At 46.3% G+C, this 24657-nt stretch overlaps 1 protein-coding gene across 5 annotated transcripts in view; it reads right to left on the bottom strand.

Moving 5' to 3' along the window:
- The window catches only part of MYOF (myoferlin), a 160910-nt gene extending 138319 nt beyond the window's left edge, over window positions 1–22591 (bottom strand). For all 5 annotated transcript variants that reach the window (XM_070057607.2, XM_070057609.2, XM_008270211.5 and 2 more), the window contains exon 1: window positions 22243–22591. In XM_070057607.2, the coding sequence (XP_069913708.1) occupies window positions 22243–22330 (88 nt within the window). In that variant the 5' untranslated portion in view covers window positions 22331–22591. The remainder of the gene's footprint in view (window positions 1–22242) is intronic.
- Between the last annotated feature and the right edge of the window lie 2066 nt (window positions 22592–24657).

The raw sequence follows: 24657 nt of genomic DNA, 5'->3' as shown, positions 1-24657 counted from the left end.
CAAACACTCCTCAGCCACTGCTTGCCTTTGACTGCTGTGCAATGTAGGAGGCAGTGGGTTTTGTCCAGCTGAATGTCACATTGCTTTGACTCGCAGCACACAGCTGGCTGTGGGACTCACCACTTCATTCTTCTAAGACCTCAGCATTGCAAGACCATGAATCATGACCATCACTCTGCTAAGCATTAACTTTTCCACTTGACTAGGCTACTAACTTTCCTCTGGAAACTTCGACATGTCTGTTTTCATCAGCTCATGCTGGAACATACACTGGTTAAGTTTGATTTATTTATTTATTTGAGAGGTATAGAAGGAGAGAGAGACACAGACAGAATAGGAGCTCCCATCTGCTGGTTCACTCCCCTGCATGTCCCTAATGGCCAGAACTAAGTCAGGTAAAAGCCAGGAAGCAAAATCTCAATCCAGGTCTCCCAGATGGGTGGCAGGGTGACCTGCTGCCTCCCAAGGTGTGTATCAGCACTCAAGAGAGAAGCTGGGACTTAAATTCAAGCATTCAAGGTCTAATATGGAATGCAGACATCCTAACTCATGGCTTAACTACAAGGCCAAAAACCTATGCTACTGGTCAGTTCTGACTGTGGTTTTTCTATGTGGTCTACACAGCCCCTTCTGGGTTTGAGTCTGTTTCTTAAATAATTAAAAAAAAAAAAAAAAAACTTAAGAAGTAGACAGAGATAGGGCAAGAAAGAGAATGCTTTCAATTGCAAGTTCACTTCCCAAATGGTTCCAGTGGCCAGGGCTTGGCTGAAATCAGGACCTGGGAACTCTATTCAGGTCTCCCACATGGGTAGCAGGAAACCAATTACTTGAGCCATCACCGCTGCCTCCCAGGGTCTGCATTAGCAGGAAGCTAGAACCGTGCATTGAATCCAGGTTCTCTGGTGTGGGCTGTGAGCATTCACACAGTGGCATCTTAGACTTCAGACCAAGCGCCCACCTTGGATCTGATTGTGAGGTCACCTAGAAGCTTTTCTTAAATTCTTGCCCCCCCCCCCCCATTTCCATACTGACTCCCCTCATCTGACATAAACTCAGTCTTCCTGTCTGGTTACAGTCTAGCAAGAAGCCTTATTGTAATCTTGTGTGCTTCATCCTCATCCTGGAGTTCTCTCCAGTAAGAGTCAGAATCATGGGAACAACGACTGGCCAACTCAGGCAAGGGACCTCACAATCCATTCAGTGACGTTTTCACAAACATTAGTCAACTCTTTTATTCTTCTATCCAACAAATCTTTGTGAAACACCACTGTGACAGGTACAAAAATACGCAAGGCATGGTTCTGGCCCCTGGCAGTCTCTGGGGAGGTCAGTGTGGCCACAGGTGATGGATACAGAAAGGACGTGCAGTTGCTATCAGAGAGGCACAGAGGGCAAAGCAAGAGCAGAGGGAGAAAGGGGACTCCAGGTTGTGTGCCCCGGATGAGGCCCCAGAGAGGAAGCAGAGACTGAGTTGGGGTGGAAAGACAAGGATGCATTGAAAACGTAGAGCTGGGAGACAAGTTCACGGCAGGCAGAGGCAGTAGAATGGGTGGGTCAACCTTGGAGGAGGGGAGAACCCCTCATGTCAGGGACTCTGTGAAGGCCAACTGACCGGAAGTATGGAAGGCAGCAGCAGGCCACTGAGCTGCATGGCCAGGTTAGGGTCACACTGTGTGGCCTTGAGTATCAGGCAAGGCTCCATTTGGTTGATGTAAACCCTTAAGAGAAGAGGGTATTAGAAACCAGACTTAATCACTTCAAGTTCATAATCCAATGAGAAAAGTTTCCTAGAAGCTCTTCAGATGATACCCATGCTCTGGGACACATGATTCAGTTGGGTTTGGAAAATAAAGGTGGGGTGGGTGGTGGCATCCAAGCAGATGCCTGCTGACCACAGAGCCAGGAGGGCTTGTCAAGCGGAACGTCCTGCAGCACTGGACATGGGCCAGTGATGTCAGAGCCAACAGTACTACCCTCCAGGGTGTGCTCCCTGTGGACCAGGCACTGCTAAGCCCTTTGCTTCCATCTTTCCATTTAATACTCACAGCAAGCATAGGAGACAGGCACTGTTATTATGTGCAGTTTACAGATAAGCAAAGAGCTCCGAATGAGTGGTGACTTGGCCGAGATCATAGAGCTAGGAAGAAACCCTCTAACCAGGTCTAGTCTGACTCCCATGCTCACGCATTGGACCACTGCAGTCTCCTATCTGCCTTTAGGGAAAAATGAAGGAACTGACATTAGCACCTGCCCTGGAGAACTCCAGTTCAATCCCTTCCAAAATGGAGGCTCTGGTTTTTGTCAAAATGTGTATACACGACATTTTATTGAAAGCATCTTCTCATATATAAACAGTCAGCCCCAAACAAAAAAGATCATTCCTTCCTTATCAGCAGCCACAGCACATATTTGTTATTCAATTACCGAAGACTGTCTTAAAAAACAAATAGTCACAGTTGCAGGTGTTGAACATGAGATGAGATCCCCCTCCCTCTAGTCCACATCCCCTCCCCCACCCCTACCCCCACCCCGGCTCCCCCTTCTAATTTTATTCAGATGCTTGATTTTTTCGCCTTATAGAAAGGGAGTAGATACTTCGATCCAGAGCATAATAACTGACTCAACCACACAGCCCTCTCCGGAGCATGACTCAAGGCATTCTTCAGGACATTTCCTGTTTTCTGATTAGTTCTGCCTGCCTCTTGCTCCGTGCTGTGAAGGTCACCACCACAGTAATTAACCTGAATGCCAGTCCCGGAACACAGTTTCCCAAGAACTGACCTGCTCCCCTTGCCAAGCTGCCACACCCTCTCTCTCATACAGAGCCACTTCCTTTGCTGGGCACCTACCACCCAGTGTGTCAGATCCTTACTGAAAAGGCTGGAAAAATCCCAGGTCCCGAAGGTGGGCTTCCGATACCTGTGCTCAGTGGTCAGATGTGGTGGTTAATGTCATGTGCCAACTTGGCTAGGCTATGGGGCCTGGTTGTTTGGCCAAACCCTAGTCTAAATGCTGCTGTGATGATATTTTTTAGACGTGATTAACATTCACAGTCGGTTCCTTTAAGTTGATTTACCCTCCATAGTGTGGAGTGGGCCTCAATTAACTGAAGGCCTCAAGAGCAAAAACGGAGGTGTCCCGGAGGAGGATTTCTGCCTGAAGACTAGTCTAGAAGCCGTGCCTGAGCAGCCAGCCTGCAGCCTCACAGACTTCAGACTCACGACTACCTGAATTTCCAGTCCCCTGGAAATCTACACGTGCCAGTCCCCACAATCACATGAGCTGATTTCTTAAAATCTCAATCCCTCCCTTACAACGATGCAACTTATGAGTTTTCAGCTTCACCATGGCATGAAAACCACACACACACACACACACACACGGGCTACACTGTGAATTCTGACCTTTTCTCAGGCTAGCGCTGCGCAGCCGAGCACCCGCTCAAGGTGCTGGGTGGCGGCTGGGGCTGCAGCTCCTGATCAGCTGAGCGACCACGAGGGGGAAGATAAGCCCACACACTACAGGTGAGGTGGATTAGATGCAGTTTTGACTTAAGGTGTTTTCAACATCTTTTCATTTACTCCTCCCAGCAAGCCTGTGAGGTAGGTGCTGTTATTATCTCCAGTTTGCAGATAAGCAGAGAGCTCAGAATGATTGGGTAACGTTCCCAAAATCACAGAGCTGGGACGAGGCCCTCTAACCAAGCCCTCATGAGGGGTTGATCTGGACATAACTCTGCTGTAGGTCAAAAAGCATCTGTGTGTATGCACGCACACACACACCACTGGTTCTGTTTCTCTGCGAGCCTGGCTACTGCAACCAATGCATGAAAGTAACAGCCCCCACAGAGGTGACATGCCTGGAAGACTCCCCCATGACACATGTCTTCCTGATGCAGGGAAGATGGCAGCCGTCGGCCCGGCTTGTCTCACTGGCCTTTCAAATCAGTGAGGCTGCCACGACTTTCAGCTGTTATCACCAGGGAAGGCACGTGGCTCCACCCCCAAGCTCATGCTTCTCAGGTGTAAACTGGTGATGTGGGACAAGATCATCTCTAAGCTTTCCTCCAAGTCTGGGGGGACATGAACTCGCTGAAGTGGCCCCAAGTCCTGAGCAGCTGCAACCTCTATCTTCCTGAAATGGCTCCAGGAGAAGTGGGGGTGCTGTTGACAAGGACTCCCCGAGTAACTCAGCTCTTTGATAGCCAATGCAGATCAACAGGCACGAAACCTGACCTCCCATCCAGGAGTTCTACATCATCCTCTCTGGGTCCCCAGACCATGGTCCCTTTCTTCTGAGAAATGAACAGCACATGCAAATATAGCCATGTTTTTTCCAACACATCATGGACTCCCTGAAGCTGATCTATACCTAGCTAACAGCTCCTAAGTGCTGTGAACCCACCACTGTGTCTAGTACTTTCCATGATTCTCTGATTTAATCTCCACAACCACCCTAAGAGGTCAGTTCTGTTATGATCATCCCCAGTGACAAAGGAGGAAACCAAAACTCGAAGAGGATGAGTAACTTATCAGGAGTCACACAGCTAGCCAGGGATGGAGCTGGGATTCAAACCCTGGTCTCTAAAGTTGTAAGATTAAGACCACACAGTCACTCCTTGAAGACTGGGACTCTATTTTATAACATTGTTAGCCTCCCCCCCCCCCCCGCCCCCAAAACACACACCCCAGTGCTGACTACATAGTAATTTCTCTGCAATTTGAGTGCATTGGACTTCATAGATTCATACTATGGGGTCTGGGGCTGGGAGGATTTGAATGGGAAAATGGATACAAAGTGCTCAGCATGCGGCCTGGCACACAGCACACATGAAGCAAACAGGACCTGTTGGAATATTCTTATTGGGACGGGCAGCCCCTCTTGCATACTCCAGTGGATTCCCAGGCTCTACAGCCCCAGGAGGCAGGGGAGGGAATGACCCTGTGGCTCAGTTCCAGACCCCTGAGGCCCACCTGGGGCAGCTTTTCCCTGGCAGCAGTCAGGACCTGGCCATTTCCACAGTACAGCAACCAGGGGACGGAGGAGGCTTTGGGAAGGGCCAGTAGGACACTCCTCAGCCCTCAAGACTTGACAAAACCCAAGGGACCCAGAGAGATGTGGATCATCTGGTAGACCTCTCTACAGGAAGCATCTCTGGCACTGTGCTTCTCAACCCGGGCTGCTCCGATGTTCCAGGAAGATGCTGTGAACAATATTTTGGTCCAGTGGCAACGGTGATACAAAGCAAGACTGTTTAGTGCATGCTTGAAACTGTTGCTGACATCACAGAAAAATGGCAACCCTTGGAGAAAAACACAGGCCATGCTACTAGTCCCCCTTCTGCACCTACTGCCCCACTGGCCTCGGAAGAAGCCCTTTCAGCCATGTAAATCCTTGAATCAAAACCAGTTCCTCCAGGGGAACTGAGAGAACTGAAGTCCATTTGTATGACTCATGCAGAATCCATTCTCTAAAACCACTTCTAGAGTGGTGGGCGTGTTTGAGCTTTTACAACTGCCAGGGCTGCAGGTGGTGAGAGCCTAGGGGGACCAAGCGTCTGCACTGGCTCCATTGGTGTTGATTTTGTGTGTTACCATCCACTCTGTGTTGGACACTTAATTTTTTTTTTTTTGGAAGACAGAGTTCTCTAATCATGTGGTTCACTCTCCAAATGCAACAGCTGGGGCTAAGTCAAGCTGAAGCCAGGATCTAGGAACTCAATCCAAGTCTCCCATATAAATGGCAGCGACCCAACTACCATCACCTGCTGCTTCCCAGGGTGAGCATGAGCAGGAAGCTGGAATCAGAAGCAGAACCAGCATTCGGTTCCAGGCACTGTGTTAAGGAATGCAGGCATCACAGGTGGCATCCTAACTGCAGCACTTAGATGCCCACGCCTATTCTGGGCACTATCAAGACATCCACACCTAACCCTTGCAAGGGAAGTATGAGTATGCCCAATTTATGGATGAGTAAACGGAGGTGCAGGGACGTTAACTGACTTGCCTGAGATCACAGAGCTAGTAAATTGCAGGGTCAAGCTGCAAGCCCAGGTTTGCTTCATCTCCAGATCTGTGCTCTAACAGCTGTTGCACGCTAAGGGTGAGTGTAAGCTGCTGCTTTTACAGCCCTTACCAGGGGTGTGGCCATGGGCTGCTTACTCCAATTCTGCAGCTGCATTTCTTCATTGGTAAAAATTGGTATCTAGGGGTGGACCCTGTGGCACAGCAGAGTAAGCTGCCACTTGGGACACCTGGATCCCATATTGCAATGCTGGATTGTTTCTGATCCAGCTACCTGATAATGCACCTGGGAGGCAGCAAAAGGTGGCCCAAGTGTTTGGGTCCCTGTCACCCATGTGGGAGACCCAGAGGAGTTCCTGCTACATGGCTTTGACTTGGCCTAGCCCTGGCTATTCAGGCATCTGAGGAATGAACCAGCAAATGGAATAATTCTCTCCCATCTCCTTATTTTTCAAATCAATCTTTTTAAAAATTGGTATATAATGTCCAAAACTAATAGCTACCATATATAGGGCTTACAATCTGTCAGGCACTCTTCCATGGGTTTTGTAGACATTATATTCTTATTATTACTATTGTTATTTTGAGATACAATAAAGTGAAAACTTATCTAGGGTCACTTGTTAGTGAGAAACAAAGCCAGAATTTGAATATATGGATTGTGGCTCCTAAGTTTCTTAACCTCTCCGGCTTCTGACCTTCTGTTTCTGAGACATGATTTGCTAGAAAATGAATTAAAGCTGTTACTTGGCAAATTTCCTTGAACTCAGTTGAGGAGATTGGGTCTAAAGAGCCTCTCAATTGTTCATTCAAATAGGAGGAGAATGCACACCTGGCAGGGTTGCAGCAAAAATCAAACAAGAAATCACAGAAGTGCCCAGACCACAGGGCACATTACTAGGTGTTGGGTTAAAATCAGAATCATCAGCTGCTTCCATCAGACAAGCATTAGGAGATCCAGGCCTCTTGGCCTCTCTGTCTCTAAGAAATGGTATCAAGAGAATATGAAGTTCAGTAGTCATACAAAAAAACCTTGACCTTGAAGCAAAGCACTAAGGTCGGGATTGGTGGTACAGTAGGTTAGGCTGTCGCCAGGAGCACCGGCATCCCATATTGGAACTCCAGCTGCTCTGCTTCTGGTCTAGCTTCCTGTTAATGCACCTGGAAAAGCACCTGGCAAGTACCTGGGCCCTTGCCACCCACGTGGGAGGCCAGGATGGAGTTCCAGGCTCCTGGCTTTGGCCTGGCCCAAATCTGGCTGTTGTGACTATTTGGGGAGTGAACCAGTGAATGGAAGATCTTTCTCTCTGTCTCTTCTTCTCTTTCTGTTGCCCTTTCCAATAAATAAATAATATAAAATAAATAAGTAAACTAAAAAAAAAAGCAGCAAGTCAGATTCTTATTATTAGATCCTTTTTCTTATAGGAAAATTCCAGATGAATTTACTCTCCCCTCATGCCCTAGTATCCCACAGTTAACAGTCTTTTAAGTGGAATTTCTGTTATTATCTGCTTTTTTAATCCACTCTCCACAGCCATCCTCTTCTTTTGTTTAAAAAATTATTTATTTATTTATTTAAGAGGCAGCGGCAGAGAGCGAGCTGCCATCCTCTTATTTGCTCCCCAAATAGTTACATTGGCCTGGACTGGGCTGGAAGCCAGAAGCTAGGAACTCTATCCAGGTTTCCCACACAGGTGGCAGAAACTCAGTTACCTGAGCTGTGACCGCTGCTTTCTAGGGTCTCCAATTGCAGGGAGCTGAAGTCAGGAGCCGGAGCAAAGAATCAAACCCATGTACTGTGATGTGGGATGTGAGTATCTTAACAGGTGTCTCAGCCACTAGGCCAAATGCCCACCCCTCAACCCTCCTCCTTACGCTGCAAATGGCTTTGACTCTGGGCTCCTTAGCAAGTTCAGCTGGTTGTTTGCTGCAGCTCTGAGGAAAATCTGCAAATCCAGAGTATTTGTGGGCTGCTGTTTGTCAGTGGAGCCTGGGACAGGGACGGAGGGTAAAATTAAAGCAAGAGAGATGCCAAGCACAAAGAAAACCACCGCACATGCAGGGGTGGAAAAGTGCATGCAACTAGGAGTGCCAAGAACCAGGTTCTATCCTCCCCTGCCTCTTCCTGACTAAACAGCTTTGGCCTTCCTCCATCTCTCTGAATCTCAATATCCTCATCTGCAAAATGGGTGTGCATAGCCGCCTTTAATGCCTCCTAGTGTTGTGAAGAACAAATAAGACAGGACAGAATTTGCCCAAGGAATAGAGAGAGTAGGACATTGTCAGCCATGCGGGATCTAGGCCCTGAGCCCATGTGCTGGCCACAGGGTGGACCAAAGACAGACATGGCCAAGACCAAGCACTCAGCCTTGCTTAAGGGATAATGGGGTGGCACAGGCTCCACAGTGGGCAGGGTTTATATCCCAGCTCTGTCCCAGCTCTACTGTGGGACCTTCATCAAGGCATTTAACCTACCTTATGCAAGACTCAGTTTCTTCATCTCTAAAATGACTTCCCTCCTCCCACCTCCTCTTTCTGCTCTCTCTCTGATGAGGAAATGAATAAATTAAAATTAAACAAGTAAACATAAGTGAAGCATTTAGCACAGTGTTAAACAGCTAGTAAGCTGTTTTTTCCTTTCTCATTTATGAGCTATGCTATTGGGATGAAAAAGATAATGAGGGTACAAACCTAGAAGGGAGTTAAAATAAAGTACAGCTTCACCCTGCCAGGCAAACATGTGAGTTTTAATAGTTTATATACAGTAAGTTAGGGGTTTAGCCTCCACTAGTAAAATGGCTGCACTTGCTTATCAGGGGAACTGATTCACAGCTAAGCTATGTCACCTCTGAGCCGCTGAATCACACATAAAGGCTTTCTTTATCCTGTGGCAAGCTTTCCCAAGAAGGCTGGGTTTTATTTTTCTTTCTTTTTTTTCAAGTTCTTTTGTTCTTGGTATACTCACTTCCTCTTTCCCAATGAGTCCCAATGACCCCAACCCACTGTTCAGAAGGCGGGGAGAGGCAGGCATTCCTTGAACTTGATTGGGCAGGCACCAGTGGTACGGGATTTCTTCATCCACTCTGAGCCCAGGGAGTACACAAGGATAACCTGGAGTCCAGCTAAGCCCACAGTTCTACCTGCCTCAGCCTCTTCATAGAGAAAATGAAGGTGATACAATACCTACTTCCAAAAAGTGCTCTTAGGATTCAGTAAGCTAGGACACACACAGGTGTGAGGCACAGTGTAAGCACTGGATGCGGTGGGTGTTTGCCAGGAGTTGAGTCACTGCTTGGGACACCTGCATCCTATATTGGAGTGCCTGATTTGAGTCCCAACTACCCCACTTCCACTTTGAATCCCACTTCCTGCTAAAGTGCACCCTGGGAAGCAATACCCACATGGGAGACCCAGAATGAGTTCCTGGCTCCTGGCTTTGGCCTGGCCCAAACCTAACCATTGTAGGCATTTGGGGAGTGAATCAGCAGATAAATGATCTTGCTCTCTCTGCCTCTTCACCTTTCAAATAAAATGGAGAATGAATGCAACTTTAAAAAAAAATGAAGTGAATAAATGGTAGAGGTGGTATCAGAGGAAGGCATCATTATCACCTAGGCCCAAATCGCCACAAGACCCAAGTAGCAATGAAGGCTTAAAGCACTGTCTAGGTATTTTCAGTTGCATTCAGCTCATGCAACTGTGTTCCAAACAAGGCACCATTACCCTCTCCATTTTACAGATGAGGTGTAGAGATTCTGGCAACACTGAGAGCCACACAAGGACAGTCAGCTACTGTGACTGTTCTGCCACTGTGTGTGCGCTCCCATGTGGTTGTCAGGACCTACATGTGGTTATGTATATTGAAATTAAGGTTAATGTTAACATTTCAATTCCTGTCCCAGGCCACATTTCCACATGGCTAGTGGGTCCCCTTTTGCACAGGGCAGATCTTGAATAGTTCCACCATCATAGAAAGTTCTATTGTACAATGCTGCTGTAAATAATCTGGCACACAAACAAATAATCGTCAAATGGAGTAACAGGGTAAAATATAGTAAAGTGGTCTGCCTTCTTTTCATCAGACTGACTAACTGTTGGGCAAAAGTGAACCCAATGTCCACCTCTTTTCCAGATTCACAGCTTCACTACCTGAAAGGACAGCTTACTGGTGCTGTGTCAGTGGTCACCACTTGATCTGAAAACTTCATCTTTCTTTAGTCTCTAATCCAACCTGATTTTTTTCTCTTTGCAATGTGCTTCCAGAGGCAGGGTAAGACTAAAACAGGCACCTTAAATACTCTTCTACCATCATATGTGATTCTGAGGTAGGTCTCATTCCCACTTCACAGCTGGGGAAACAGATTCAGAGAGATTTCTTGCCATTAAAAGACAAAGCCCCAGGTCAAGGTTAAAGGGAGCCTGGGACTCCCCTGCCTTCTGGCCTCCTTTGAGATGCAGCTTCATGGATCCCAGAAGCCTGGGGAATTCCTGACATTCTTAATAACCAAGATCAGTCACGTAGTTTCGATATAGGTAGACAGGTAGACAGGTAGCTAATAACACAAGGAGATGAGGTCGGCCAGCACCCAGGCCACCGGCAGCGTCCAAATGCTATCACCTTCCATGCAGATTCAACATGATGAAGGCTTGGCACAGCCATACCTCCTCATGCAGCTAAACCTCACTTCCCATCATGCACAAGATACCATGACACCTTCTTGGAGCTTACCATGTGCACTGCAGCCCCACTCCAAACCCTTCCTCCTTTGAACATTCAATCAGACTGTGCCTGGAGCACCATCCATTATCCTGTTAAAGGAGGACTCCAGCCTGGGCAAGGGAAATTCTCCCTCAGGAGGCTTTCTGCACTCTCCTCTGAGTGTGTACTATCCCCTTGCCTTTCAATAAATCTTGCTTCCCTACTCATTTCTATTGACATTCCCTAGTTGTATTCCAACATGCAGGGGACAGAACCTGGACTAAGTCTAGCCAGGGGTCTACCTGAACACAGTTGGGGGTCCCGATCCCCACAACAGTTTCTGGGCATAGAGATCTGGTCCTGTTTGTTCCTATTGATCCCTTTGGCCTGGAAGACCCTGACCTGAAGGAATGAAGGGAGAAGTCAGAATCAGTCATTCAATCACTTCTTGCTGACCATCTACTGTCTGCCAGGCATCGAGCTAGATGCTGAAGAAAGACATGGCCCCTGCCCTCCTAAAGCTTCCTGTCAGATGGAGGAGGCAGACAGAAATCCAATAAGCCAGAAAATATATAGCTATAATTCCAATAGGTGCCACAAAGGAGTTTAGGATATTAGGAGATAGACTTACAGAGAGTTCTGATTAAAGGTTACTCTGATCTCCCAGGATGTGATTCTGGGAGGAGCAGGATGCCCAATCAATCAGAAGACCTAGAATTGTAGGGGACCAAGGCTATTTCCCGCAGGTCTTTAGCTCTGCTGTGGCTCCCAGCACACCCTGGCCACACAGACTCCACAAGCATAAGGCTCTCTTGGGCTGCCCATGGGACCCTGCCAAAGGGGATTGTTTAACTGCTGCCATGGAGGATGTAATGAGTTGAGTGTGAATGGAAAATCCAAGGCAATGGAGAGTTACTAAGAACCTACTATATTTACACCCACTAGGATAGCTATTATTGAAAAAAAAAAAAAAAACCAAAAATAAAAGCAGAAAATAGCAAGTGCTGTTGAGGATATGGAGAAATTGAAACCCATATGCATTGCTGGTAGGAATGTAAAATGGTTCAGCTGCTATGGAAAACTGTAGGCCAGTTTCTCAGAAAATTAAAAATAAAAATTTTTGTATGATTCTAAAGAATGGAAAATAGGCATACAAATAGGTAATTGTACACCATAATGTTCATAGCAACATTGTTTGCTGTAGCCAAAATTTGAAAACAACTTAAATTGTCCATCAATGGACAAAATGAATTATAGACATACACTGCTATGGTATTCAGCTTTAAAGAGGAAAGGGGGACAGGTATATGGCACAGTGCTTAAATCACTCATACTTCAGATTGAAGTACATCAGTGCAATTCTCACCCCCCACTTCCAATCCCAGCTTCTTGCTCATGTGCATTCTGGGAGACAGCAGTAATGGCCCCAAAAATTGGGTCTTTGCCACCTACCTGAGAGACCCATACTGGGTCCCCAGCTCCTGGTTTCAGCCTAGTTCAGCGCCAGCTGTTGGGGGCATTTGGGAAGTGAAGTAGTGGACAGAAGATCCCTGTCTGTCTGTCTCTGTCTCTTCCTTTCTCTGCTTTTCAAATAAAATGAAAATAAATTTTTTAAAAGGGAAAGAAATTCTGACACATGCTACAATGTTGATAAGTCTTGAAGACATAGAGAAATAAGGCAGTCATAAAATTGTGAACATTGATGATTCCACTTAAATGAGGTACTTAGAGTAGGCAAACTCAGAGGGACAGAAAGTAGAATGGTCATTGCCAGAGGCTGTGGGGAGTGGAGAAGAGGGTGTTATTGTTTAATTGGTACAGAGTTTCTGTTTTACAAGATGTAGCGTTCTATCAATAGGCGGTGGTGATGGGTATAAGGCCTTATGAATGCATTGAATAACTGTACAACTAAAAGAAAGTAAGAGGGTAAATGTTATGTGTATTTCACCACAATTAGAAACAAAGAATCTACTATGTGCCTAATCGAGAGGCTGCTATGCTCTCTCACCACTGACATCAGACTTGTTTCTGCCTTTAAGCTGCTTATGCAGCCACAGCCAACGAGTGTCCTGTTTGTTCTAAAATGCTAAGCTGGGGTCACCCTCAGAAATGTCAGCTAGCCATGGCCCCAACAGTGGAGGCTGAGTGGGCATGAGAGGGGAGGACATGAGCATTAGCCACATGATGATGACGTGTCAGGAACTTCGCTGCGTGCCTTAAATACATTATCCTGTAGGGTCCACAGTATTCTGCCCATTCTAGAGGTGAAGGAATGAAGGCCAAGAACTGGAGCTACCCACAGACATCTGACTCCTAGTGATAAAACCAGGAGTGATATTTAATCCACCTTATCCCTTTCCATGTCTTGTGTGAAGTATAGAAAGAAGCGGGCTTATTAAATAGGGAGTTAGGTCCAATAACAAATAGGAGAAAATAACAGCTCTAATCCCGAAGATGGAGGGAGATAAGCTGAGCGGTTCCTGGTCCAGGCTCTCCGAGGCTTGCTAGGTGCAGAGAACACAGCAGGCATACCCACACTCTTTGTCCTGGGCTTCTACCCTCTGGCACAGCTGATTGGCCCAAGGGCAAACATCGGGCCAATCAGTTTTTCTTTCAAAGATCTCTATTCGAAGACACTGCCACTGTAATTAGATGGAGAGTCAAGACGAAGTCATCTGGTGGTAACCCAAAGCCCATGCAAGAGGCCTCAAGAAGGTGGCCGATGTGCAGACATGTGACCACTGCCATGTGCAGGGAGCAACAGAGGCACGAGGCTGCACAGTCCCTGGAGGAGAGAAAGAAAGCACATGCCACACTGCCTGCCATGAGTCAGACTCCTGTGAGGCCCATGGTTTGGATTCTGGGAGATGTCTCTCTAGCTTTAGTAATTCCCCTCCCCTGAGCTGTCCTTGCACAAGCTTGAGTGGGTGTCTTCCTTGCAATTGGACAGCTCCTAACCAGACACCTCACCGTTCCATGTAGGACAGAAGGGTATAGAGTGAAGGAGCTCTCATGAATGCGATGCGTATCACAGATTGGCTGAAGAAACGCTCCCCTCTGACCTTTGGCAAGACAGTAAACTTTGCCTTCCAGTACCGCTTTCTGACTCCCTGCCTTTCTTCTCTCTCCTTGCAGCCTCTTGCCCCCGTCTCTGGTGACTAATACCCTCATGCTGGAGCCCTCTGGCCTAGCCCTCACCCACCCACAGGGTGAACACCCTGACTAGGAGGAAGGGGGGCCTATCCAGCCTACCCACTGTGGTTTTTTTTAAATGCATTTCATCAATCAGGCTGTTTTGTTAGTATTTTTTCATTATTACTTCCTTCTGACTGCAGCCCTGGAATGAGGTCCCTCTGCCCTGTTAAGCGTTTACCTCAACTGGTAAACCTATCCAGTGTCCTCAACTAGGACAAGCCTAGCCTCCACACTGCTGCCCAGTGCGTGCAAGTACAGTGCTATCCCTAACCATATCAGATTACTCCTTGCCAACCTCACCCTGAGGGCCATGGTCCCCTAATGCCCCATAAATTAGCTGATAAGGCTGAATGCCAGATGTCCCATAGCTATTTCTGAGAACTGTACTTAGATCCGCTCACAGTATACCCCTGCTCTACAGGGGTATACTGTTCAATAGAAATTATACAATGGGTGAGGTGACCATTGCCATGTCATGGCATTCTGAATCTATGCATTATAGACCCCTTAGTGTTTCACATATGAATTTTTCTTCTTCTTTTTTTTTTATTTATTTGACAGGTAGAGTCAGAGAGTGAGAAAGAGAGAGACAGAGAGAAAGGTCTTCCTTCTGTTGGTTCACTCCCCAAATGGCTGCTACGGTCGGCGTTGCACCGATCCAAAGCCAGGAGCCAGGTACTTCCTCCTGGTCTCCCATGTGGGTGCAGGGGCCCAAGCACTTGGGCCATCCTCCACTGCCTTCCAGGGCCACAGCGGAGAGCTGGACTGGAAGAGGAGCAACTGGGCCTAGAACCCGGTGCCCATATGGAATTCCAGTGCCACAGGCAGAGGATTAGCCAAGTGGGCCATGGCACCGGCCGACATGAATTTTTCAACTGGCAACTTCACATTATTCCTTGCCAGGATAAGAAAGCAAAAAGCCTAAGACATCAATTTGTCCCTGGAAATCAGGTGAATCGATTGCACTGAATGTTCTGGAATATGTGACATGGCCTTTGCAAACCTTATCCATAAAACATGTAAAAGAACTTTAAAGGCAATTCTGCCTGAAAGAAGGGAGACTGGGCAATTTCCCTAGCGGGATCAATGACCACTACACTAAGATGTCTCCAACTTCCTGCCAGCTCTTTGAGCCTATGGTCGACATATAAGATGAATAATCGGCCGGCGTCGCGGCTCAATAGGCTAGTCCTCCGCCTTGCGGAGCTGGCACACCGGGTTCTAGTCCCGGTCAGGGTGCCGGATTCTTTCCCGGTTGCCCCTCTTCCAGGCCAGCTCTCTGCTGTGGCCAGGGAGTGCAGTGGAGGATGGCCCAAGTGTTTGGGCCCTGCACCCCATGGGAGACCAGGAGAAGCACCTGGCTCCTGCCATCGGATCAGCGCGGTGCGCTGGCCACAGTGCACCAGCCGTGGCAGCCATTGGAGGGTGAACCAACGGCAAAAGGAAGACCTTTCTCTCTCTCTCTCTCTCTCTCTCTCTCTCACTATCCACTCTGCCTGTCAAAAAAAAAAAAAAAAAAGATGAATAATCAGTATCAATAATGATATGCTTGGGGCTGGCACTGTGGTATCGTGGGTAAAGCCACCACCTCCAGTGCCAGCATCCCATCTGGGCACCAGTTCGAGTCCTGGCTGCTCCACTTCCTATCCAGCTCCCTGCTACGGCCTGGGAAAGCAGTAGAAGATGGCCCAAGCCCTTAGGCCCCTGCACCCGCGTGGGAGACCTGGAAGAAGCTCCTGGTTCCTGGCTTTGTATTGGTGCAGCTCTGGCCTTTGCAGCCAATTGGGGAGTGAATCAGTGGATGGAAGACCTCTCTCTGCCTCTCCTTCTCTCTCTGTGTAACTCTGACTTTCAAGTAAAAATAAATAAATCTTTAAAAAAAAAAAAATAACGATGTGCTCATGCTTTCTGGACATAGCCAAATCCTAGGGCGATGCAGAAACTCACCAAGAAATCAGAAAAGAAATCCAAACCAGACAAATACCCACAACTCTGGGTGGAGAGCACACAAGTAAAATATGTAATGGAAGAAGAAAGGAAAAACAAGGCACATTAATTAAATTTAAAAGGTAATTGTGGCTTTATAAATGGCTGAGCCTGCAGACTGTGCCCTGGGGAGGTACCTGTGAGTTCCTATGCTTCAAGAGGGTGTGGCCACTGTCCTTGGGCCATGAGTCTTAAGTCCTCTCCTCCCGGAAGCCATAAGATGACTCAGGAGATTAAACACTGTTGCCTTGCTGAGTGTTATGTCAGTGCACACACTAATCCCTGGCATGACTGTTGGTGGGAACTGGTGGGAACCACCCCCCCCCCCTTTTAAAGCTTTTATTTAATGAATGCAAACTTCATAGGTACAACTTTAGGAATATAGCAGTTCTTCCCCCCATACCCACCCTCCCACCCCAACTCCTGTCCCACCTCCTATTCCCTCTCCCATCCTATTCTTCATTAAGATTCATTTTTAATTAACTTTATATACAGAGGACCAACTCTTTACTAAATAAAGATTTCAACATAACTAGTCCTGGGTAGACCAGAGTAACTGTGTCTACAGCATAGCTATCTATAACCACGTGGGCAAACCCATCTGGTGCCTCCATAGGCCACAGCAAATGAGAACCCTGAGATCTTCCTGCCATCAAACTTTACTATTCTTAAATGAAGTCTTTTAAAAAATATTCTTAGGATTAACATCCTCATCTGAAAAAAAAATCAACTGTAAAATTTCAAATAGCAAAGTAGCTCTTCCTAAAAATAAACAGGGGTCGGCGCTGTGGTGTAGTGGATAAAGCAGTCGCCTGCAGTGCCAGCATCCCATATAAGCGCCAGTTTGAGACCCGGCGGCTCAACTTCCAATCCAGCTCTCTGCTATGGTCTAGGAAAGCAGTAGAAGATGGCCCAAGTCTTTGGGCCCCTGAACCTGTGTGGAAGACCTGGAAGAAGCTCCTGGCTCCTGGCTCCTGGCTTCAGATTGGCGCAGCTCCGGTTGTTGTGGCCAATTGAGGAGCGAACCAGCGGATGGAAAACTTCTCTCTCTCTGTGCCTCTCCTTCTCTCTCTGTGTAACTCTGACTTTCAAATAAATAAATAAATCTTTTAAAATCAAAAAATAAAATAAAAATAATCAGGCAAGTTTCTGTCAGATAACTCGCAGCATTTGGGGATCACCACAGATTTACTTCCAGATAAGTCATTACTGCCCCATTTTTTTAAAAAAAATGTTTTAAGGTTTATTTATTTATTTGAAAGGCAGAGTTACAGAGAGAGAGGGAGAGACAGACAGAGACAGACAGATCTTCATCTGCTGGTTCACTCCCCAAATGGCTGCAACAACTGGAACTGGGCTGGTCCAAAGAAGCAAGGCGATTCTTCTAGGTCTCCCATGTGGGTTCAAGGGCCCAATTACTTGGGCCATCTTCCACTGCTTTCCCAGGTACGTTAGCATGGAGCTGGAATGGAAGTGGAATGGCCAGGACTTGACTGGCAACCATATAGGATGCTAGTGTGGCAGGCAGTGGCTTTATCCGCTATACCCCAGTGCTGGCCCCATATCCCATTTTTTTTCCCCAAAGGATAATAAAGGAGTATTACAAAGACTAAGTGGTTTGCTCAAGACTACAGGTTTGATATGCTTATTCGGGGTGGAGAGTGTCCTAGAACGGTTAGGTGTGTAATCTAAAAATATGTCCATATGAAATAACAGGAATCTAGAAAAATAATTAACAACAGGACAATTATTTGGTGGCCATTTGGACAGTAGTGATAGCTTTTCCACAGGGAAATGATCTGTACTGAGCAAAAGTGAGAAGAGTTTCTTCCTGGTGGGATGGAGATATCAGAAAGACAGGATGAGAAACTGCTACAGTGCTAACAACTATGTTCCCTAGAGAAGGATGTCTTATGTGACGGTGATGTTGCCACACTGTAAAGTTGATAACCAATAAAACCAAGTCTAAAAGAAAAGAAGGGACATGCGTCTGTTTAGTAGTTAAGCTGTGGGTCACAGGCCAGGCATTGTGGTGCAGTGGGTTACGTCATCACTTGGGATACCCACACCCCATGTCTGCATGCCACTTTGAGACCTGGCTGCTCCACTTCCCATCCAGCTCCCTGCTATTGCACCTGGGAAAGCAGCAGGTGATGGTCTAAGCACTTGAGTTCCTGCCACCCATGTGGGAAACCCAGATATATTTCCTAGCTCCTGGCTTCAGCCTGGTCCAGCTCCAGCTTCATTTGGGAAGTGAGCCATGGGGTGGAAGATCCTGTCACCCAGCCTTTCAAATAAATAAATAAATCTTACAAAAACAAATGAACAAACAAACAACAACAACAACAAAACTCTGCTGGCTGGAATGTCCACATCTTACATTGGGGTACTCGAGTTCTAAGCCTGACTCCAGCTCCTGACCCCAGCTTCCTGCTAATGCGTATCTTGAGAGGCAGTGGTGAAGGCTCAAGCAATTGGGTCCCTGACACCCACGTGGGAGGTCTGGATTGTGCTCCTGGTGTGGTGCTGGCCTTTGAGGGAATCTAGGGGATGAACTAGCAAATGACAGCTCTCTGTCTTTCTGCCTCTCAAATACGTAAATAAAAAATAAATGAAAAGGAAAGGAAAGGAAGAAAAGCACATGTGTACATAGAGACCACAGAATCAGTCCTTAGAAGGGCACATATTCACAAGGACACGCACTGGAAGGGCTTCCACTGCAGGACTGTTGCAACAGGCAGTGGCTGGAACAACTTGTGTGTATATAGCAAAAGGTTGAGAAGGATTCAAATCAAACTGTTCAGAGAGGTTATCCCTCATGGTTAAGAGTGCAAAGAGAGAAAGAGGAGAAGTGTGACGAAAATTTTCACTGTATAGTTGTATAATTCCTTTTGGATAGTTTTATTTTTACATGCATTACTTTTTTATTCTAAAAAAAATGTTAAGGGTTCGGCATTGTGGTGTAGCAGGTAAAACTGCCACCTGTGACCCCAGTATCCCACATGGGTGCCTGTTCAAATCCCAGCTTCTCCACTTCCGATATAGCTCCCTGCTAATGAACCTGGCAGAGCAGCAGATGTGGTCCAAGGCCTTAGGCCTCCACATCTATGTGGGAGACCTGGAAGAAGCTTTGGTCTCCTAGCGTCAGCCTGGCCCATTCTGGCCATTGTGGCCTTTGGAGAGTGAATCAGTGGATGGAAGATAACTCTGTCTCTCTTTTCTCTGTAACTCTGCCTTTCAAATACATAGTTCTTTTTTAAAAATGTTAAAGTATTATTTACAATTTGAAAAAGCTTCAAAAACCTACTATGTTGGGGGAATCACAGAGTGCTGATGTCAAGAGAAGTCTCTGAGGCCCACGTAATCCCGCTCAGCTCCACGCAGCCTCACAGCCTGACTGTCCAAGGGAAAGTGGCCACCTCCAGCTCGCAGGCACTCTGGCCTTGGGATTCACAGCCAGCTCACGGAACCTGCTGCTCCCCAAGGATGTGAGAAATCAAATAAACTTTGTGACTTTCACAATCTGCTCCTGCACTGCTGAATATCAACCACAGCCACACAGCAGGGACTCTGGGAGCCCCTGAATGCTTCTGGTTCATACCAGACCTTGAGCAGTTGGACAGTCAGCCTCAGCAGAGTTCTGAACACAACAGATGAGGTCAGCCCTCAACCAGTGGGTGGCTCGGATGGCGCACTCCCTACTGCAGTGTAGGTGCAGTCTAACGGAACCTCACAGTCCCTGTACAAACATCACCACCAACATCTCCTTTCTGTGGCCATTCTTCCCACCGTCTTAAGAGTCTGAGAAGAGCTATTTACTGACTTTGTGTTTTACGTATTCAAAGGCAAAATGTTTACTCATTTCAGGGAACACAGGGGCTTTTTTTTTTTTTTTTTTTTTTTGACAGGCAGAGTTAGACAGTGAGAGAGAGACAGAGAAAGGTCTTCCTTCCGTTGGTTCACTCCCCTAATGGCCACTACAGCCAGTGCACTGCGCCAATCCGAAGCCAGGAGCCAGGTGCTTCCTCCTGGTCTCCCATGCGGATGCAGGGCCCAGGCACTTGGGCCATCCTCCACTGCACTCCCGGGCCACAGCAGAGAGCGGGACTGGAAGAGGAGCAATCGGGACTAGAACCCGGGGTGCCGGCGCCGCAGGTGGAGGATTAGCCAAGTGAGCTGCGGTGCCAGCCTACAGGGGCTTCTTTGGCATTACTTTGGTCATAACAGATCAAACATCTTCCTCACTGCACTCTAACCCCTCCACACCTGGCAGACTATTTGGCTTTGCTCCATGCTCCCTCAGACAGATAGAAAGGGTTCTCAGTTCTAGGACCTAGTGTCACTTAATTTTACACAAAGCTCATCGCAACTGGGGAGCACACCTTAGAAAGGCTGCCATCACCTGTGGTTAAAGCCCTGGCGCAGATGGAAAGCCAGAGAAGCATTATAGCCATTCCTATATCCCCCGAAGCACCCAGGGCAATGCCTTCCATGTCTTGCTGAGAGGAGATGAACAATACACAGAACTAGAAAAATTACAGAAACTGAAAGCTAGAAGAAACCCAAAAGGGATGAGTTTCCATCATTCCAGAAGAGAACTTTGGGGCCCAGGTGGTGAACTCTGGATTAGCCCAGGTAACATCAGCTAGAGTCCAGATGCTCCCATTCTGATCCAGGACTCTTTCTTGTCCCCGGCTGCTTGTTAGGCGAATGAATGAATGAATGATGACTTTGTCACACAATTTGTACAACCAAAGGAGGCCAAAAAGGAGGCTAAAGTTAAAGAATCTCACAAATGTAAATGTTTGTGTAGACTGACTATATTTGCCAATTGAACTAAAGTTGTCCACTTTCAGTTGAGTGTTTACTTTTATAGCTTTAGACATATTTTTGGTCATTTAAAATTTTCAACTAATGCATACACACCCTAGAAAAATAAGCCAGGTTTCAAGATAGCGTTAACTCTAATTCCTTTATACTCTACATGATTTGCCTTAAATAATGACATCATCAGATTGAACCTCAAATATTTTTATATTTCTTTACATGTCCATGGTGAAGGATGCAAACTCTTTATGGTCTGTCCTTGCTTCAACAAAAAAGATTTCAAAAAACTAAAATTAACATGACGTAACACGACCACATGATGTTCACTAACCCGATTTTCAAACACACGGTCCTTTAAGAATACAACTTTTGCCCTCCAGATATGTATTTTTTTTAACTAAAATATTGCAGCTTTGGATTTTATTTCTGTCATTTTTTTTTCACTCTCAGAAGGAGAGGTTTGGGAAGGGGAACAGAGAGAAAGAATGGACAAAAGAAAGAGGAAAGTTACAGATTACCCAGGAACTAGGAGGAAGAGGCAATGAAGTTCCTGGGGGAAGAGAGAGAAATGAGCCAAGGCGTGGTCAGGAAACATTTGCCTGTCGGGGCTGCCACTTTCTGCCATGCCCTCCCAAGGCCCTCCCCCTGCCAAGAAGTGAGCTGGCAACCTTACCAATGACCAGGGACAAACAAACAGAAGATAGATAAAGCCGGCACACCCAGATTTAGACTCACCATCCCAGCCAAAACTGAGCCACTTGCTACACACCTACCACAAGCACATGTCACAGAAAAACTGTTCGGAATTTCAATAGGCCTTTTAAAGAGAATCTAGTCTAAACTGTCCTCATCTGTTCCACAGAAAACTAAGACCCAGAGAAATGAAGTCACTTGCCAAGGTCATTCAACAAGACAGAACCAGATCCCAGACTACCAACATGCTATGCACAGCTCTGTCCCCCATGAGCAGTTGAAAAACTCCAGAGCATTAAAAAAAAAAAAAAAAAAAAAAAAAAAAAAACCCAGCTGCATAGAGATGAGGAACAATTACCAAGAGGCACAAAGTAACTTGAAAGCAAACTCACTTGAAATGTGAACTTCACCTCACCTGCCCAAAGCCCGCAGACAGTAAAGCAGCATGGGGCTGTTTAACGGAGTGATAGTTTTCCCAGCAATTTAGTTGTCTCTTTTCCTCCTGTAGCTCTTTTAGCCGACACTGACATTTTTTAATACCTGAAATCTGGAGACTAGCAAATACGTCTATTTCCCCCATGGGCTCACAGAACCCACATTATTTATTATAATTAATCTATCAGATCACTCTAGGTTCTCAAAGTCCTGGGGAAAATGAAATACATTCCACAGAAATCAGTCTTCTCCCCTGACCTGCTCAGGTAACAGAAGTAGGAGAGACTTTGTCAGTCGCCTAAATGCATACTTTGGAAAAATATGATACAAGGAAGTTCCATTCCAAAACTGAGCTTCAAAACAAAGAAGAAAACTTTTTCTTACCCTTAAAAATAACAGAAACAATCGGATCCGGCTTCCCAAATTTTGTTTTAGGGATGTTACTGGCGGATTCCACAATCACCCGAAGCATGGCTGGTCATGGGCAGGAAGCAAGCTTCAGCAAACTGAGTTGGAAGACGCGGGCGGTGGAGCGCCGGGCCGCACCGCCCCGGGGAGTCTCTCGCCCGGCAGAGAGGGAAGGAGAAAGGCAGATGGGTGGACCTCTGGCGGATTATTTACTGAAGGCTGTGTGTAAACTGATACCCAGACTGGAGTCTACACAGTGCAGCAAGCACCGCCTGATGAGTTCGGAAAATGTGGAAGTGAAAAGGACAAAACCTCAACCCAAAGTAATTTTGTGCAACACTTGAAACTAACATGGATTTGAAACTAATAAATGCAGTTTAGGAAATCACCGACATGTGCTGCCTTTTAGCAATAATTCGGGATACCGAATTAATTGGTTTTCTGCCACCCCTTTCATTCCTTTCTGAGTTTCATGAAGTTTTAAAACTTAGTCTTTTTTTTTTTTTTTTTTCGTATTTTACTTTGCGATTTCTTCTCTTGTTAAACACACCCTCTCAATTACCACTTAGGAACGGCTCTAAAAAAAAAGCTGGTGAAAGGCGCCCTCTGCTGTATAGCAAAGGAATAACTGAGTTTATTTCAAGAAAACAATCCAGGCTCCAGGAGTTCATAAAACTGGCGCATTAGGGGTTGATTTTTCAGTTTACAAAAAGGATTCATCGTAGAATTTCTTCAAACATCCCTCAGAAGCGATATCTGGATGCTCCAGTTCTGCTGATCCATCAAATGCTGCTAACAGCCCTCGATGAAAAGCACAAGTGACTTCCTTGCCCCCCCCCCCCCCCCCCCGCCGGCATGGTACCTGCCCCTTCTAGGGAGGGGTCACAAGGGCACAGTAGCCTGGTGGGGTTTTCAAAAATTGTTTATCATTTATTTTCACCTCCTTGAAAGGCAGAGAGAGAGAGAGAGAGAGAGAGAGAGAGAGAGAATCTCTTCCTTCTACTGCTTCACTCCCCAAATGCCCACAGCAGCCAAGGCTGGCCCAGGTCAAAGAAAGGAGCCCAGAACTCCATCCAGATCTCCCATGTGGTTGGTATGGGCCCAAACACTTAAACCATCATGTAAATGCCTCCCAGGAGGCAGTAGTCGGAAGCTGGATCAGAATCAGAGCAGCAGGGACTGGAACTGGTACTCCGATATGGGATGTGGGTGTCGTAAGTGATGGCTTCACTCAGTGTGCCAAAACGACCCAGGCTGGTGGTTAAGATCACAACAGGAGAGCAGGAGTTAGTGGTCAGCCAGGCCTGAGTGTGAGTTCTAATGCTGCTCTACCACTTGAAGCAACATTATCTTAGCAAGTTTCTTATCCCCTCCCTTTCTCAGTATCCTCATCTGTAAAGTGGAGATGAAAGTTGTCACAAGGTTCTAGAATGTGGCCTGGCATGAGGCATGCAGCAAACACCACGTGTGCACACCAGAAGTTCATGTGTGCTGGTGATTTCATAGCATCACCATTGAGGCAAGTTGGCTTTAAATCAGGATCCATTATGTTTCAGAAGAAAAAGTTAGGACTCCTTAGAGGGAAGAAACACAGGGTTTCTTTTTGTGTCTAAACACACAAACAAGAGCCAACTGTGATCAAACATTTCAAGTGCATTGGAAACATATGGTTTAATTTTCAAGGCTTCTGTCTCAGTGAGTTTCTCAGAGGCTACATAATGCAAGGAACCAATTACTCAGTGCTATTTACATTACTGTAAAGTAGACACAGAGCTTTAGTGGAATATGGTCATTATTTTGGTTTATTTGATTTTTATTTATCCTCTTTGTTGTGATATGTATTTACAGAAAAATGCACACAACATAAATATGGCCATTTAACAAGCTCCAGGTCAAGACAGCGAGCACAGCCAGTACTCCAGGTGTTCTTGGGAGATACCATCCATCATGTCTACTTCCTTCATACCAAGGTAACCACTAGCTTGAATTTTACGGTAGAAAACTCCTTGCTTTTCTGATTTTTTTAAAATAAAAATTCTTTATGATCTCTATATGATCATATGAATTGTTAAATATATTATGAACTTTATATTCACATGTATCCATATATATGTATAGATGAACATATATTCATGCAGTATGAATTCTTTTATATATTATGACCTTTAATTTGTTTTAATAATCTAGTGACGATTTCAGTCTTTACTTATTATTTATTTATTCAGAAGACAGAGTTACAGAGAGATAGATAGAGACCTTCCATCCACTGGTTCAGTCCCCAAATGCCTGTAGTAGCTGGAGCTGGACCAGGTCCAAACCAGGAGCTGGAAACTCAGTCTTCCTTGTGGGATGCAGGAGTCCAATTATCTGAGTCATCAACTGCTGTCTCCC

This window comes from Oryctolagus cuniculus, chromosome 15 (genome assembly GCF_051225735.1).
Source record: "Oryctolagus cuniculus isolate XC-2025 breed Fujian yellow rabbit chromosome 15, ASM5122573v1, whole genome shotgun sequence".
NCBI classification, from domain to species: domain Eukaryota; kingdom Metazoa; phylum Chordata; class Mammalia; order Lagomorpha; family Leporidae; genus Oryctolagus; species Oryctolagus cuniculus.
This window is presented reverse-complemented; position numbering and strand designations above follow the sequence as displayed.